At 43.6% G+C, this 16,664-nt stretch overlaps 1 protein-coding gene across 14 annotated transcripts in view; it reads left to right on the plus strand.

Annotated features, from left to right (window-relative positions):
• Positions 1-16,664, plus strand: part of AFG2A (AFG2 AAA ATPase homolog A) — a 225,264-nt gene that overhangs the window by 51,892 nt on the left and 156,708 nt on the right. For 12 of the 14 annotated variants that reach the window (XR_010303720.1, XR_010303721.1, XM_064149951.1 and 9 more), the window contains one exon: positions 9,781-9,907. Coding sequence is in view for 12 of the 14 variants with exons in the window: in XM_064149951.1 (XP_064006021.1) it covers positions 9,781-9,907 (127 nt within the window). In the remaining 2 variants the exon portion in view is untranslated. Of the gene's footprint in view, positions 1-9,780; positions 9,908-11,294; positions 11,673-16,664 lie in introns of those variants that run through there. The other 2 variants (XM_064149949.1, XM_064149946.1) reach the window with 2 other exon arrangements.

Raw genomic sequence — 16,664 nt, forward strand, 5'->3', positions numbered from 1 at the left:
AGACAATATAGTGTGTAATAGCTGATACAGGTGTGTACAGAATATGACGGCATCTAATTGTAGGGTGCTGATGGAGGGTAGGGCTTAGGATTATCTCCTTTTGGAGATAATGATGACACAGGCAGGAAAATTCCTTGCTATGGGGAGTGTTTCTTATCTTAGCACTAAAGAAGTTTTGTTTTGTTATTTTAATGAGTAGCCAAAATATTTAAGTGATAACATAAAGGACTTGCATGCTGTACAGCCAAGCCTGGAATATATGAAATAGTCTGAGTTAACAATGTACATTGAAATTGTACCCAAAAAAAAGTGAATTTGACCAAATGTTTTAATACCAGATGCCTAGGCCTAGGTGTGCTTGCTGTGCCTTGTTTTTATGAAATGCCTCTTTTGCTGTGAGAGTGTGTGCATAGAGGAATCAGTAATTGTGAGTGACAGTTTTGCAGCTCTAAACAGGAGTTGTGCTTGTAAGCAGAAATAATAGGTGATGTAAAAGGTGGTGTGGTTTTGAGGGAGAAGAAGAAAATTTCTCTAGGGGTAAAAAAAGGTATTTCAAAGGAAATAAAGTTCATAGATTCATAAAGTGGTTTGTGTTAGAAAGGACCTTAAAGATCCTTTAAGTCCAAGGAAGGGCTATGAAGATGAAGGGACTGGAGCACTGCTCTATGAGGAGAGGCTGAGGGACTTGGGGCTTTTTGGTCTGGTGAAGAGAAGACTGAGAGGGTATCTATTTGATGTTTATCTGAGGGCTAGAGGTCAAGAGGGAGGGGACAAATTCTTCATAGTTGTGCCCTTCTATAGGACAAGGAGCAATGGGTGGAAACTACAGTGCAGGAAGTTGCCCTTCAATGTGAGGAAGAACTTGTGTGCTGTAAGGATCACAGAGCAGAGGAACAGGCTGTTCAGAGAGATTGTCGAGTCTCCTTCTCTGGATGTGTTCCTGTGCAACCTGAGCTAGATTGTATAGCCCTGCCCTAGCAGGGGGATTGGACTGGATGAACTCCAGGGTTCTAACCTCTAACATCCTGTGATGATCTAGTTCCAACCCTCCTGCCATGTGCAAGGACACACCATTAGACCTGGTTGCTCAAGGTCCCATCTAACCTGGTCTTGAACACCCCTGGGGGTGGGGCATCCATGACTTCCGTTGCAACCTGTTGCTGTGTCTCATCATCTGTAAAGAATTTCTTTCTGTTATCTGGTTTAAGTCTACCCTCTTCAAGGTGAAAGCCGTTCCCTCTTGTCCCAGCACTACAAGCCATCATAACAAGTCCTTTCCTAGCTTTCTTGTAGACTCCCTAAGTTCAAAACTGTCATAAAGGCCTCACAGAAACACTTGGGTTAGAAAAGCCCCTTCAGCCTGACTGATATCCCTGCACTACAAGGCACACCCTAAACCCCAAGCACCATATCCAATCGACTTTTAAACACATCCAGTGTTGATGACTCCACCACCTCCCTGGGCAACCCATTCCAATGCCTGCTTTGCTATCTTTAGATACAAGAATGTTCTGACTGAATTGATGTTTCAACAGAGCCTGTCTTTGCAGAAGAGCCTGCTTTTTCTAACTGGCGTGTCAATGTCAGTTCTGCTGGACAAAATGTCCCAGCTGATAGGATCTGTGGGTGAAATTTGATAACTAGGAGGATGCTACAGTTACTATTTTTCTGGTAATGCTATTGAAGTAGCTGACTGCTGGTTTGTGGGGTGGTTTTTTACTAGTGCTGTGGAAAACGTTGACCTGCCAAAGCTGTATTTCACCAGAGTTTGTGAAGGAAGGAAATAAAACAGTGTGACAGTTAATTACCATCACGGCAGCTGGACTGAAAAGATGGACTTGGCAGGTGCTGCTTGCTGACAGGTTACCCCTGCAAAGCCCTGACAGAAATGTCAGACTCAATAAAAATCCTTCGGACTGTGCGAGTGAGGCAACTCTTGCGTGGGGGTGTGCTGGCAGGGGGGCTTTGGTATTTCAGGAACCTTTCCCTCAGTGCTCCATGGGGAAGCAGAGAGCCCTGCCAGAAAGGTCTATTTCAAACCTGTATCCATTTTTTGATACCAACCATTTTGTCATGTCAATGAGTTTTACATTTGTTTTGATAGGAAATGATTTCCAGAGACTTGACTAAGAGAATTATTGGAGATGATATCACGTCCACAAGTGTTTTTTTAAGTTTATGCCTTTTGATTATGATTGCAACTCCCTTGTTAGGGGAAAATAATAATAATTATTATCTCCATGTAAATCTTGCCTGATAGAACATTCTGGAAAAGGAGGGCTGTACTCCCCTCTCACAAAACCTGCATTATAGATCTCAGCTGTGTGGAGATTAATCTCTCTGCAGTAATTTATCCTGGATGCTTCTCCTGGGGTCTGCCTCTTTGACCCTGTGGACCTGCCTGAGGTAGGGATCATCTGTGCACAAGTGGTGCTTTCTAGTAGAGGCACCCTCCCAGACTTCCTTCTGGTTCTGTAGCTTCACAGTTAGTGTGAATTTAAGAGTGCTCAAGGTGTTACTGGGTGAATATTTCCTCCATTTCCACATTTACAGTTCAGCAGTGTAATAACTAAACTAAGGTCCTGACTCTGAAGCTAAACTGTTCAGACAGGCTTCAATGCCAATGAAGTCAGTGGTGGGATGGAGAGTCACTTGTTCTCCTTTGGAGGTTTACTTGGTGATTGACACCAAAATATGTTTCCCACTGACACTGGTGTTCTGAAGAAGCATGGATTCCTTCTGCTTCCGAAGTGTTCTAGGTTGTCAGATGATGCAAGTGTACGTTTGAATTAGCTCACAGTAGTGATGCTTACCAAATTTGATTATGATGGGATCCACAGTCACTGCATTTTCAAACTGTGTTATGTAAAAAATGTGTTGTGTAAGGGGGGAGGAGGAAGAAGAAAAAGAAGTTAAGTAAAAATACACAAAGTGAAGTCAGTTGCTGTTTTGCTTATAGGAAGAAGGGTAACAGATTTGAATCTGGTTGTTTCAGACATCTGGTTGTGTCTGGAAACAAAACCTTGGCTTGAAGAGCTAAATGAGCTAGTGAACTGGAGGTACTTCATGATGCATTGAAAGAACCGGGCTGCCATTTTATATCCCCAGGAAGAAGTATGAGAGTAGCTTAAGATATTCAAGGAAAAATGTCAGTGCCTGCAGAGATCTGAATTCAGCTGATTAGAATGGTCATTGGATGAGCTCCAATGAGATAAGAAAAGGTGCTATGGAGAGCCCTCACCTGCTATGCTGATTGTGGAGCTAGGGTTCACAATCTCTCAGATCCACTAGACAAGACCAGAACTAATTCAGATTCTTTGTGAAGCTGTGGTGCACTACAGAATGCAGGCCTTATGCTGTCAAAATGTTCATTGGAGATGCCTTTAGCTAAAATAAAACACCAAACCCAAATTTTGTTTTCCATATTCATGGAATCAACCAGGTTGGAAGAGACCTCCAAGATCATCCAGTGCAACCTATCATCCAGCCCTAACTAGTCAGCTAGACCATGACACTAAGTGCCACATCCAGTCTTGAACAACTCCAGGGATGGCAACTCCACCACCTTTCTGGGCAGCTCATTCCAATGGCAAATAACTCTCTCTGTGAAGAACTTTCTCCTAACATCCAGCCTATACCCCCTGGCACAACTTCAGACTGTGTCCCCTTGTTCTATTGCTGGTTGCCTGGTAGAAGAGACCAACCTCCACCCAGCTACAGCCTCCCTTCAGGTAGTTGCAGAGAGCAATGAGGTCCCCCCTGAGTCTCCTCTTCTCCAGGCTACACAAACCCAGCTCCCTCAGCCTCTCCTCACAGGGTTTGTGTTCCAGGCCTCTCACCAGCTTTGTTGCCCTTCTCTGGACACCTTCCAGCACCTCAACATCTCTTTGGAATTGAGAAGCCCAGAACTGGACACAGCACTCAAGGTGTGGCCTGACCGATGCTGAGTACAGGGGCAGAATAACCTCCCTTGTCCTACTGGCCACACTGTTCCTGATCCAGGCCAGGATGCCATTGGCTCTCTTGGCCACCTGGGCACACTGCTGGCTCATGTTCAGCTACTATCTACCAGTACCCCTCAGCTTCCTTAGTCTTTAGTCCATGGGTAGTCTTACCTGACAAGCTCTTGCTGTTGAGGAAGTTTCTCTGATGGTCAGGTGAAGTGCCTGTGTGCATGTGCTTGATCAGATACTAGGTAACTTGCTGGTTTAGCTGAAATATCACATTGAGGAGGATATGTGACTCTAAGGTAGTAAGCAAAGACATCCTCCTTCATTGAGGATTTTAAAGACAGAGGATTTGGCAAAGTGATTAAAATACCACACAGGCAATAGGTGTATTTCACTAGGGAAACACAGGAGATTACTTGAAACTCCCAGGCCTTTACAGGGCAGCCAGGCTTCTCTTTCCTCCCATGTGTTTTATTTTGACGTTGCAGGTATTTCTGATTGGGACATGACTCCTGCATAGGCACACCCCTGCACACATGGCCCTGCCTGGATTTTGTGAGGGGCTTAATTCTGGCTGCCTGGCTTTGCAGGCGGCGTGTTGACAGGAAATTAGTTTGTACCAGGACGTGCCTTTTGAGAACTATTTCCATGTGGCTGTGATGATGACATCAACGTGTGGAGGTCAGGTGGAGGGGGGAGCCAAGCCAGGCCGTTGGCTGGAAGTTGGTTTTGGCAGTGCCTCCGTGGGACTGGAGGATTAATCGTAATTTGTTTCTCTGGCTGCCGTTTGCGTCAAAAGCCTGGGCAGCCTTAATGAACGTCGCCTGTGTTAATGTGAAACCTTTGCTGGGAAATCATGGGAAAGTGGAAAAACGCATACTTGTGTGTCACCCTTCAGATTAACAGCTTGGGCAGCGCTGGAGCTCTTGGAGCACACGGTGTGGCTCTGGTGCAGCTCCGAGCAGCTGCTAAAGAGATCTCTCCCTGTAAACCAGTGCCTGCCTGGGCTGTTCGGAGGCTGTCCTGGGTGAGCCAACAGCTCGTTTGCTGTAGACTGTGCTAAAAATGGTGCATCGTGTGGCAGCTTAGCAAACTGTCTAAATAGAAGCAGTGAAACTGGAGAGTCCTGGTGTTGTGGGGAGGTTATTCCTCCCCTGTACTCAGCACTGGTCAGGCCACACCTTGAGTGCTGTGTCCAGTTCTGGGCCCCTCAATTCAAGAGAGATGTTGAGGTGCTGGAAAGTGTCCCGAGAAGGGCGACAAAGCTGGTGAGGGGCCTGGAACACAAACCCTATGAGGAGAGGCTGAGGGAGCTGGGGGTGTTTAGCCTGGAGAAGAGGAGGCTCAGGTGGGACCTCATTGCTGCCTACAACTACCTGAAGGGACATTGTAGCCAGGTGGGGGTTGGTCTCTTCTACCAGGCAACCAGCAACAGAACAAGGGGACACAGTCTGAAGTTGTGCCGGGGGAGGTCTAGGCTGGATGTTAGGAGGAAGTTGTTGCCAGAGAGAGTGATTGGCATTGGAATGGGCTGCCCAGGGAGGTGGTGGAGTCACCGTCCCTGGAGGTGTTCAAGAAAAGCCTGGATGAGGCACTTAGTGCCATGGTCTCATTGACTGTCTAGGCCTGGGTGCTAGGTTGGACTGGATGCTCTTGGTGGTCTCTTCCAACCTGGTTGATTCTATGATTCATCCGACACTGTTTCTATTGGTGATATTTTTTTGCCTACATGAAGTAAAGAACTTTTAAACCCACTTTCAGCAGGTAAGAATAAAGTCCTTACGGGTGTAGCTGTACCTCCCCGCATCATTTGAGCGGTATCATGCTGGCAGTCGTTACTTAACTGCAGTTTTCATACTGTCAGGGTGTAATCAGGAATTCTTTGCAGTGAACATTCCCTGCAACACTGTGGAGGTTAGAATAAACACTTCTTCAATATTTTATTAAATTCATTTTTTTAGACTGAAGCTTTAAAGACAAATGCTTATATGGGGGAAAGATGTAATATCTGTTCCAGTCACCTCACTTCAAAACCAAACTCTTCCTCCTTTCTTTACAACCAACAGCGTAGCATCTCCCCCAGAGACTTCTCACTTCAGATCATCTCATGTAATGCTAATATTTCGTTTCCACTTGTACAATTAATTTTTTTCTCTTTGCTTACCTTTTTCTCCCATGTAATCTATTGGGTATTACGTTGGGCAATGTGGAACTTTTGCGAGATGGGAGGCCTGAATCCCTGCTGAGACTAACTTGCGTTACAATGTTGAATTTAATTTCCTTTAAGCTCTGTGTCTTTCCAAAAGCATTTACTATCCGTGTCCGACACCTGAAGTGTTTTATCACCTTCAGCCCTCTGTAAGTCACTGGGACCGTGACCCATGGGTATGCTGGAAACACTCCAATGTTACTTGGGAATTTCTAATGTGGCTGCAGCAAACCAGCGAGCTGATGACTGGCTAACCCAGATCCCTTCTCTAATATTTCTCAGCAAATATTAAGTATTCTGCTAGCCAACATTTATTATAGCTTCTTAAAAGATATTTCCCAGCTCAGGTTTGATAAGTTAACTGTTTCACACTGGAAAATTAAAGAAGCTGCTGTAGCACAGGCAAGTTCCAGAGTTTTTGGAAGAAATCTGTGGCTCTTGCTCTGGGACACGTAGGAAGCAGTATGTTTGCAGGAGTGGTGATGGTGGGTGGCAGTTCTGCAACAATGTATGTGCCTAATTTTGCAATTATATATGTGTATTCTCTATCTGTTGGGAATAATTGAAGTGCTCATATTTTAAAATCTAGTATTTCTTGTTGGAAACTAGTGTTCAGCAGGACAGTTATGCAGCAGTTGTCTGGAGCTGCCTGTATGTCTGCATAGACATTTAAGAGGACTTTTGGAAAAGGATGCTCAAATAATATGAGATTAAAATAATTATCTCAGTTCTATGTAGATTTATTTTTAAAATTGTATTTAAAAATGCCTCTTTAAGGGTAGAGAAATGAAGCAGCAGTGGGAGGAATAGCCCTGGAAGAGCAGTCTTGTGGCTGAAGGTAGATCATAGATTCATAAAATGGTTTACATTGGAAAGGACCTTAAAGATCATCTAGTTCCAGCCCCTCTACCATGGGCAAGGACACCTTCTCCTAGACCAGGTTGCTCAAGGCCTCATCCAGCCTGGCCTTGAACACATCCAAGGAGGGTCTCTGACCTTCCTGGGCAACCTGTTCCAATGTCTTGCCACCATCACTGTAAAGAATTTCTTCCTAATATCCAGTCTAAATCTTCCTTCCTCAAGCTTAAAGCTTTTCCCTCTTGTCACAGAATCACAGAAACAGCCAGGTTGGAAGAGCCCCTCAGGATCACCAAGTCCAACTCATAACCCTACTCTACAAGATTCACCTTAAACCATATCCCTTATGCACCATATCCAAACCACCCTTAAACACATCCAGAGTGGGTGACTCAGCCACCTCCCTGGGCAGCTCATTCCAGTGCCCTACCTTTGCAAGCCCTTGTACAAAGTCCCTTCCTCTCTTCCTTGTAGCCCCCCGCTCCGATACTGGAGTTGTAGGTGTGTGTGTACTGTCTGCAAGAGAAGGTTGAGAACAGCAAGGCTTTTGGTGCGTGCCAAGAGCAGGAATCCTAGGTTTTGGCAAAGGAGGATAAACTCTGTGTTTTCAGTACTATTTGGCAATCCCCATCCTGCTTTTTGGTCCCTGCTTAGGAGGGGGAACTTCAGGGACAAGTTGCTGCCTGTGATTGCCCTGGCCCACCCTATTTATATGTAGCTGGATGCTGCAAGGAATGTATATATACATCATTTGTATAGTGTATAGGAATGTGTACAGTTACCTGTGTATGGTCGTAGTATCTACACTAGGTCTAGTAGCTTTAAAAGATGATGATGTAGTGAGCAGTCAGCTGTTTTTATGATGTTTCAGACATAAAGCCTCTTTATGCAAAATTAGAAGGATATTATGATGAGCAGAGCTGTTCATGAGGTGTAGTATTTACCACAAGGTATATACTTGGTCTCTTGATTTGATTTATTCAGCATCTTCCTTTTCTGTATTCTTTGTTACACGTGTGAGCGTGTGCACACACATATCTATGTATGGGCACACCTACTTGTGTGTCAGAGAAGCCAGCCATTAATTTGGTTATTCTTCTAATATCATATGAAAATCCTCAATGAAATTAATGAAAGTCCAGCATCAGTAAGTTTGCAGATGACACCAAGCTGGGAGCAGGTGTTGATCTGTTGGAAGGTAGGAGAGCCCTGCAGAGGGACCTGGACAGACTGGATGGGTGGGCAGAGGCCAATGGGATGAGATTTAACAAGGCCAAATGCAGGGTTCTGCTCTTTGGCCACAACAACCCCAAGCAGCGCTATAGGCTGGGGACAGAGTGGCTGGAGAGCAGCCAGGAGGAAAGGGACCTGGGGGTACTGATAGTAGCTGAATATGAGCCAGCAGTGTGCCCAGGTGGCCAAGAGAGCCAATGGCATCCTGGCCTGCATCAGGAACAGTGTGGCCAGTAGGACAAGGGAGGTTATTCTTCCCCTGTACTCAGCACTGGTCAGGCCACACCTTGAGTCCTGTGTCCAGTTCTGGGCCCCTCAATTCAAGAGAGATGTTGAGGTGCTGGAACATGTCCAGAGAAGGGCAACAAAGCTGGTGAGGGGCCTGAAGCACAAATCCTATGAGGAGAGATTGAGGGAGCTGGGGGTGTTTAGCCTGGAGAAGAGGAGGCTCAGGGGTGATCTTATTACTGTCTACAACTACCTGAAGGGAGGTTGTAGCCAGGTGGGGGGTGGCCTCTTCTCCCAGGTAACCAGCAACAGAACAAGGGGACACAGTCTCAAGTTGTGCCAGGGTAGGTCTAGGTTGGATGTTAGGAAGAAGTTCTTCACAGAGAGAGTGATTGGCATTGGAATGGGCTGCCCAGGGAGGTGGTGGAGTCACCGTCCCTGGAGGTGTTCAAGAAAAGCCTGGCTGAGGCACTTAGTGCCATGGTCTAGTTGACTGGGTAGGGCTGGGTGCTAGGTTGGACTGGATGCTCTTGGAGGTCTCTTCCAACCTGGTTGATTCTATGATTCTAATTGATTTCTATATTTTCTAATAGTACTAATATAGTTTATAATGTTTTTTGTTACATGTAGTTCAACAACTGGAGCAAAGTTTCCATGAACTTGAAGGTTACCAGAGTTAGTTCCAAACTAAAACCCATAAATGCCTAGAACAGTTTATGCCTTGTCTGTTCAGGTTTTTCATGTATTGGTGATTGCAAAACTGGACATTTCTGTTGTTCAGGCTTGTTGTTTCCCCTGGTATCTGGAAAATCATCCGAGTTAAAGGGATGACAATGCTATTATGAGGTAGTTGGTCAACACTCAGTTTATTCTGATTTGAAGGGGAGAACATGAAACTGTAGAGCAACTCTGCAAAATACATAACTACCTAATTTTTTAATATTGCCTAGGGTGGTCTGACACTCACTTGGATGCTACTAAAAATGAAAGCTTGTCTGACTAGTAAAGAAGCTGCATGGATTCAGTTACCTTAAAAATGTTTATTCCAGACACTAAATACTTTACAACCTGCATAGCAGGGTAGTAAGTTAAAACAAAAAACCCTTCAATTGCTTTGCTGCCAGTTAAAGTCTCCATTTGAAGGACTAATTCTCTGATTTGCTTTCAGGGACTTCATGTGTCTGATCTTGTTTCAGGAATTGAAGGTGAAAAGAAAAACCAGAAAGAATTAAGATAAAAGATTAAGCTAATGCTGTGACCTTGTATTTCTTTTTTTTTTTCCCCCTCCTGTTTTTAAATCAGCTCTTCAGGTGCTGGAAATGTAGCAGACCGTGTCTTGGCTCAGTTGCTGACGGAAATGGATGGGATAGAACAGCTGAAGGACGTGACAATTTTGGCAGCTACAAACAGACCGGACATGATAGACAAGGTACCAGTAGATGCGCTGTTGTATATATCCTGTTCTCTTGAGGACACAAGATTTTGGTATCACTCCATTTTCTTTTGCTTTCCAAGCTGTTGTCTAATCAATTTAATGATTAGGAGTTGAAATCTGAAAATGAAGACAAGGCAAAGCCTTATGTCCCTTGCTTTCCTCCTCCTCACCCCTACCACATACAGTGTTTTTTTTAAGAGAAACAGAATGTTTTGTGATGGCCTTTTAAGTATCTGTTTCCTAGAATAATTTTTTCTTAAATCAAGCTCATTGAACTTATGCAACAACACTTCTGACAAACAGCTTCTGTGGTTTTTGCTTCTGTTGCGTTTGCTTATGCAGGATTTTGCTGGGGTTTATTGGTTTCATTAGTTACTTCCTCTCAAAAGATTAAATATCTCCTCGGTGCCATTAGGCTGCTGCCAGCAATGGGGTTTCCAACTGTAAACAGTGCAGTTCCTCCTTAGATCATGCAGCAGCTCTGCTGGAGCAACAAGAACATTTCATGTTTGTAAAAACTGGGAGGGCTCTAGCAGAAAAACTCCAAACACAAAACCAACCCAGCAGCCCTCTAGAAAATCTGCTTTCAAACCGTTTACCACTGCTGTGTCCTCTCACGGCTAAGTGCAGTAGATGGACCAGTCTGAAGTGATTTCCTTTAAGATACATTTTGTGGTGCTGGTAAGGTTCTTTATTCCACAGCTTCTCACCTTTGTAATGTTCATGAATTTGATGACAAGTTAATTAACTTTATTTTTCCTAGTCTTTTTCTGGGGTTTCTTTTAAGTTTCTTACATATTTTCAATGTAATATTTTTAATTTCCTCCCATTTTAACCTATTTCTGGAACAGTCTTTTGTGTTTGTCTTGGAGCATTTGGGCACACACGAAGTATACACTTTAAGTAAAGTTCATGTAGACATGATGTCTTGAGAAAAAAACAAATCTTACATTTTGGCCCCAGAACATAGCTTCTTCCCTTGTGAACTGAAGGAAGCCACACAGATGATGGTGTCCTGACAAGGGCTTACTTACTTATACGCTATCTGTGTGCCTGCCTAGGCAAGAGGGGCTAGCAGAGTTTTCAGTACAAGGTGATAAAACTCATCAGTGAAGAATATGCCTGTCCAAAATGGAAATTTTCAAGATTCTGCTTTTGTCAAATTGCTTTCAGTTTTCTTTGGTGACAATTCTTTGGGGTCAGACTAAGCTGAACTTTAAAAAACTTCCGTTCGTGGAATGGAAAGGGAATTTCCTTCTGAGTGAATTCAGCATTCCCCTGTGTTACCTCCATCACCACCTGAGAATTTAGGGTTTTGTCAATCATCCTTTTGCTCAGTTTCTCATGGGCTTGCAGTGAGTGCTGTTTTCTTGTATTTTAGACTTGAAATATTGGCAATATTGGGACAGTTATACTGTTAAAGGTGGCACTCTGCAATACTGAGAACTTGGAGAGAGAACTGAAGTTATGGATATATGCCAGCTGTTTCTACATCACTGAGGCAAAGCCAGACCTCTTAGCTTGAATTGAAGGTTTTCATTTGAATATGATGGGTAAAAATTTGACATACTTTGTGCATCTGGATTTTATCGGGATAGTGAACTTCTAAGAACTAACAGCACAGTTGTGCTTAGATGATAGCATATCTTAAGTGTTATTTTCCAAAGTAAAACAGATGACCTTGACTGTAAATGTAAAGAAAACGATGCAAGCAGCAGTACCCCCTCCAGTAGCAATTTGTGTGATTCTTCCCCTTTATGCTGCTCTTGTGAGCCCCCACCTTGAATCCAGTCCTGGTGTCCCCAGCATAAGAAAGACACAGCTGTTGGCGTGAGTCTAGAGGAGGGCCATGAATGTGATCCAAGGGTGGATGAGAATAGGCTGAAGAGAGCTGGGGTTGTTCAGCCTAGAGAAGACTTCAGGGAAACCTTCTAGCTGCCTTCCAGTACTGGAGGGGGATTCTACAGGAAGGGTGGACAGGGTCTTTGCATAAGGGTGTCAAGCAAGAGGAGAAGGGGGGAATTTTCTATTGCTTACAAAGTCATTTAGCATCTTCTTATATGCGACTGCTTCTGAAGTGACAAATATGTGAAGAGGAACCTTTTGTAGTTGAGGAGAGCACGTTGGACTGTCAGGTGTAAGGGTGTCCCCCTAAGTGTCCCTGCACACTCTGTGGTGTGTTGCTTTTGGGTCGTGAATAGGTTCTGAGTCAGACTTTATAAAGTTATGTTTACTGTTGAACTTGCTTTGACTTGTTATAAATGTCTATTAGTGAGATAATTTCTCTAAGATGTCACTATTGTACTGAAATATTGTTCCAGCCTTAAGTTGTGGCCCATGTCTTTGCCACTTAGCTAATTTGCATCCCATTCTTGTGATGCTGGCAATACTTTGGGGGAGTTTCATAAGAAAACAGAACCAGCACGTACTGTTTGCAGCCATGTGTGATACAGAAAGTGATTTCTCTTGGAAGGGGAATAACCTGGAACAAGATGTTCTGAACATTCTTTGAAAGTGGTACAGAGCCAAAACACTCTGAGTCAGTAGTAATAGTAAAATCTTCCCTTTTAGTCTTCATTCTAGAAGAAGAATTGATGATCAGTTTAAGAGGGACAGCAATCTGATGGAGAGGGTGCAGTGGAGGGCTATAAGGATGATTAGGGGACTGGAGCACTGCTGGATGAGGAGAGGCTGAGGGACCTGGGGCTTTTTTGTCTGGAGAAGAGAAGACTGAGAGGGGATCTAAAATGTTTATAAGTATCTAAGGGCTGGGTGTCAGGAGGGAGAGGACAGGCTCTGCTCATTTGCTCCCTGTGACAGGACAAGGAGCCATGGATGTAAGTTGCGGCACAGGAGGTTCCACCTCAACACAAGGAAGAACTTCTTTACTGTAAGGGTCCCAGAGCACTGGAACAGGGTCCCCAGAGGGGTTGTGGAGCCTCTTTCCCTGGAGACTTTCAAGGCCTGTCTGGATACATTCCTGTGTGACCTGAGCTAGATTGTATGGCCCTGCTCTGGCAGGGGGGTTGGACTCGATCTCTTTGGGTCCCTTCCAAATCCTAACATCCTGTGATAAGTAATTGTTTTGGGTGGCTTAGGAGTGATTTTTAACACCTAAAATATTTTGCTGTAACTTTCTTGAGCTGCTGACACCTCAAAGCTTGTCTGTTTTCCCATGTATCAGCTGGCCTAAGGAGAAATGGCTCACCTCCACAAACCTCACATAAAATATTGCAAACACTATGTACAATTTGCTTAGCTTGAAAAAAAATATTATATTCAGACAAATATATGGTCACATTTTCAGGTGTAGTCTGACAGATTTCCATGGAAAAAAACCTAGACCAACTCATCAGGGTTTAGCTGTTCTTTTGTTCTTTCTCAGTGGAACCTGTTTTCCTAGCCTTTGAGTACTGGGCTCGTTTCTTGAGTGAGGAGGGTGAATTGCTATCATTACCTGCCCATGCAGATAGCTTTTTTCCCTCTTAAACAGCGTTTCAATCTCCATTAGCAAAGGTACAGTGAAGGCAGAGAGACTGTCAGATCCCCAGGGACCTTGGTGAATGTTTTAGCACAGGAAGCAAGATGCTGTTGCTGTAGCATCAGATAGTTTTACCTCCTGCTGGGTCACATTTGAATGTCAAACACATTAGCTGTGATGTAAAACACAAGGTGCTGAGTGAAGTGATGGCCTGTGGTACAGGATGACGTCCTGGTGCTCCTGACAGCTTCACTTCTCCTTATCGTGGGGTGCAGAAAAGAAGTATCCTCAAATATGCTGTTTGCGTAAGAATGACAGGATGTGATAGGACAAATGAAGATGAATGAGATGCTGCGCTGTCAGCGATGCCCATTGTCTCTAGATTGATGATGGTCTGGAGTTTGTCTGTGTTCAGGGGCTTCAATGCAGCTTAACCCAGAAACTGTCCTGGTACCTCCAGTACCGAAGGGCTGAACCTTTATGCATGCTTTGTTAGTACGGGAGGGCTTGGCTCCCGGTTTCACAGCATCTTGTGCTTTGGTAGAAGAACATCTGCTCTCTGTATTGTGCCAGTGCAGAGGATTTTTCTGCCTTCTTTTGCACATCTGTTTTGCCTTTCTATAAACGTTTTTTCCTCCTTAACCTTCTTCCTCACTTCCTTTGTCTTCCATCTTCTCTTCCTTTACCTGCAAGTTTTGTGTTCTTTAGATAATCATAGAATCATAGATAAGCTCGGCTAGCCTCAGTGTATTAACCACTGTTCAGTTTAGAACCGTGTGAATACAGCTGGCTTGTCCTGCTTACCCTAAATAAAGTAGAACTGTAGCATGTATTCTTCCTAGCAACTGCCAAACATGAGGAAAGGGAGTAAAACTCCCTTCCCACATGGTTCCTTTGTATTTGGAGGAGTCTTTTGGACAGAGGATTCAAGCACAAGTTCATCCAGTTGATCTGGCCCTCAAAATATTGATTACTCTATCACTATGGGACAATCTTCCAGTGTCTTGTTTTGATGAGAATAAAAGATGCATGATAGAGCTATTTGGCAGAATCAGTAAAGAAATTTTAGGGTTTTTTGCCTACAGCAAAAGTAAATAATCTTTCCTCTCTAAAAACATCAAAGTTCTGTCTTTCTGAAGGCTTATGGAAAAAAAATCAAATATTTGGGCTTGCATTTTCACAAGTTAAAAGGAATAGGAAAGAATCTCATATATTTATTCATTTTTGTCTGGATATGTTTATGTGCTGTTATAAAGCAGGTGATGCTACAAGCACATTTAGCAGTCAGAAGCAGCAATACAAACTGAACTCACTACCACTTAATATATTTTCCTGTTTACATATTTGCCTATTTGTGATTTCTATTTTGGTCAGATACATCTTACTAAAGGTCCTTTCTGTGTTACAGCTTTGACTTGGCAGGATTTCAGGTTTCCTAAATACAGTACAGGACTGTAGAGTTATAAGCTACGTAATCGGTCATGAACTCTGTTTCCCTCTGTGACTCCTTCCACTCCTCCTGTTTCATCAAAAATTGTAACATACTCTCTGCTGGTAGGGGCCCTGGGGGGCTTCTGTCCTCCTGCAGAGCCAGCTTCAGTGTTATGTAAGGTCAGTCAAGGCTGATCCAGGAGAGTCTTGAATATCTCCAAGGATGGAGACTTTACAGCCTCTGGGCAGCTGCTGTGCTCTTTGACCATCTCCACTTGGAAGAATTTTTTTGCCTTAGATCTAGCAGCCTAGCTTGCTGTAACTTTGCTGTCTACCTCTGAGAAGTCCCTGGCTCTCTCTCCTCACCAAACCATCCCACTACTCCCTTCTGCTTTAGGTATGTGAACATGGATAGAGTTGTACGTGGAATTGGGAAGAACTTGTATTTATTTTCGGTTGGGTTTTTTTGTCCTTAGTACTGAGGTGGGAAACCCCCTAACCTGAATGAAGGTCCCACCTCTTCTAAAGTGCTTTAGGACTCTTTGAAGAAGAAATGTACCTACCCTCCTTTCCGTTCTGCTCTGTGTTGACTTTCACTCACAGAGGAGCAGACAAGGTTCCCTTGGCCTTGCAGTGACTGAATATGAGCAAAGGATGGGGGATATTCTTCTACCTGTTATTTCTCAGCATTGCTTCTGTGCCAGTTCCATCCAGATTTGGAAGATGAGACACAAGAGTTGATGATTTTTAGGAGATGGTGCTGGAGCACTTACTGCCTAGCATGGGATTGCATGACAGTTGGAGAAATTAGTGCTAAGTAAACACTAGCTAAAGTGAAGTCTTTGTACGTACTTCATTTGACACTACCAGGTTACTGCATAATGAAGTCCAACCTTAGGACTGGTAGAGGTAATTAACATATAAGTTGCTTAACTGCTCTCCCTGCCTGATATCATAAGGCTGAGCTCACTTTTCATTTGTGGATGGGGTTTGTAGGTATCACAAAAATAGAACAGGTGAAAAAGGATTTCAGAGTAGTAATCAAAGTGCATAAATATCTTTGCCATGTCTCTCCACATTGCTGAACTGTTAATTACTAGTTTTTATGTTTTCTTTAAAAGCAGAAATGACCTGAGATTAAAAAAGGAGAGTGAGATTTTGTGGGTCTGTTTCAGTCAGCCAGCACCTAGAGTACTTACATCACTTTGCCCAGGTGCAAATATGGCTCTTTGAAATAACAGGAGATGTGGGATTTCTTTTGAAGACAAGATTCTTCTGGAGCATGCAATAAATTTTCAGAAAATGAAGCTTTAGGGAAAAATGGCATCAAATAAAGGCCATTGAAAAGAGGATCTGATAGTCTAAAACAGTTTCATAGTCTTGACACCATCACGTTTTCTATCAGTTGTTTTTCTCTGCTATGTGTTTGGGTTTTTACCCTTAATCTTGCTAAACTTGCAACTTGGACTAGGACAAAGAGGTGCTCTGGAAAGTAGCTGTTCTTCAGAGATCTGATTTAGCCTTTATTAATGTCAAATGTTACATGTTAGGGTGATTAAAAGCTTACTGAGTTTATTAAAAAATAAAATAGAAAAAGCAAGAGTGTGAATGAACTACTTTTAGGAGTTCTCACACAGTCTTTTCACTTGCAAACTCAAATCACTGAATAGACCTAATCGATGAGCACTGCTGAGTGTTTACTGGCCAAGGCTTCCAAGCTGATGATTTGAGGCTGGATTACACAGTGGGTCCACGGTCCCTCAAGAGCCTGACCACTCTACGTGCAGAGGTGGTTTTGGTGCTCATGTACATATGTATGAAGTTTCTCTTTTTGTCAGG

The sequence above is a fragment of the Pogoniulus pusillus genome, chromosome 10 (assembly GCF_015220805.1).
Source record: "Pogoniulus pusillus isolate bPogPus1 chromosome 10, bPogPus1.pri, whole genome shotgun sequence".
NCBI lineage: Eukaryota > Metazoa > Chordata > Aves > Piciformes > Lybiidae > Pogoniulus > Pogoniulus pusillus.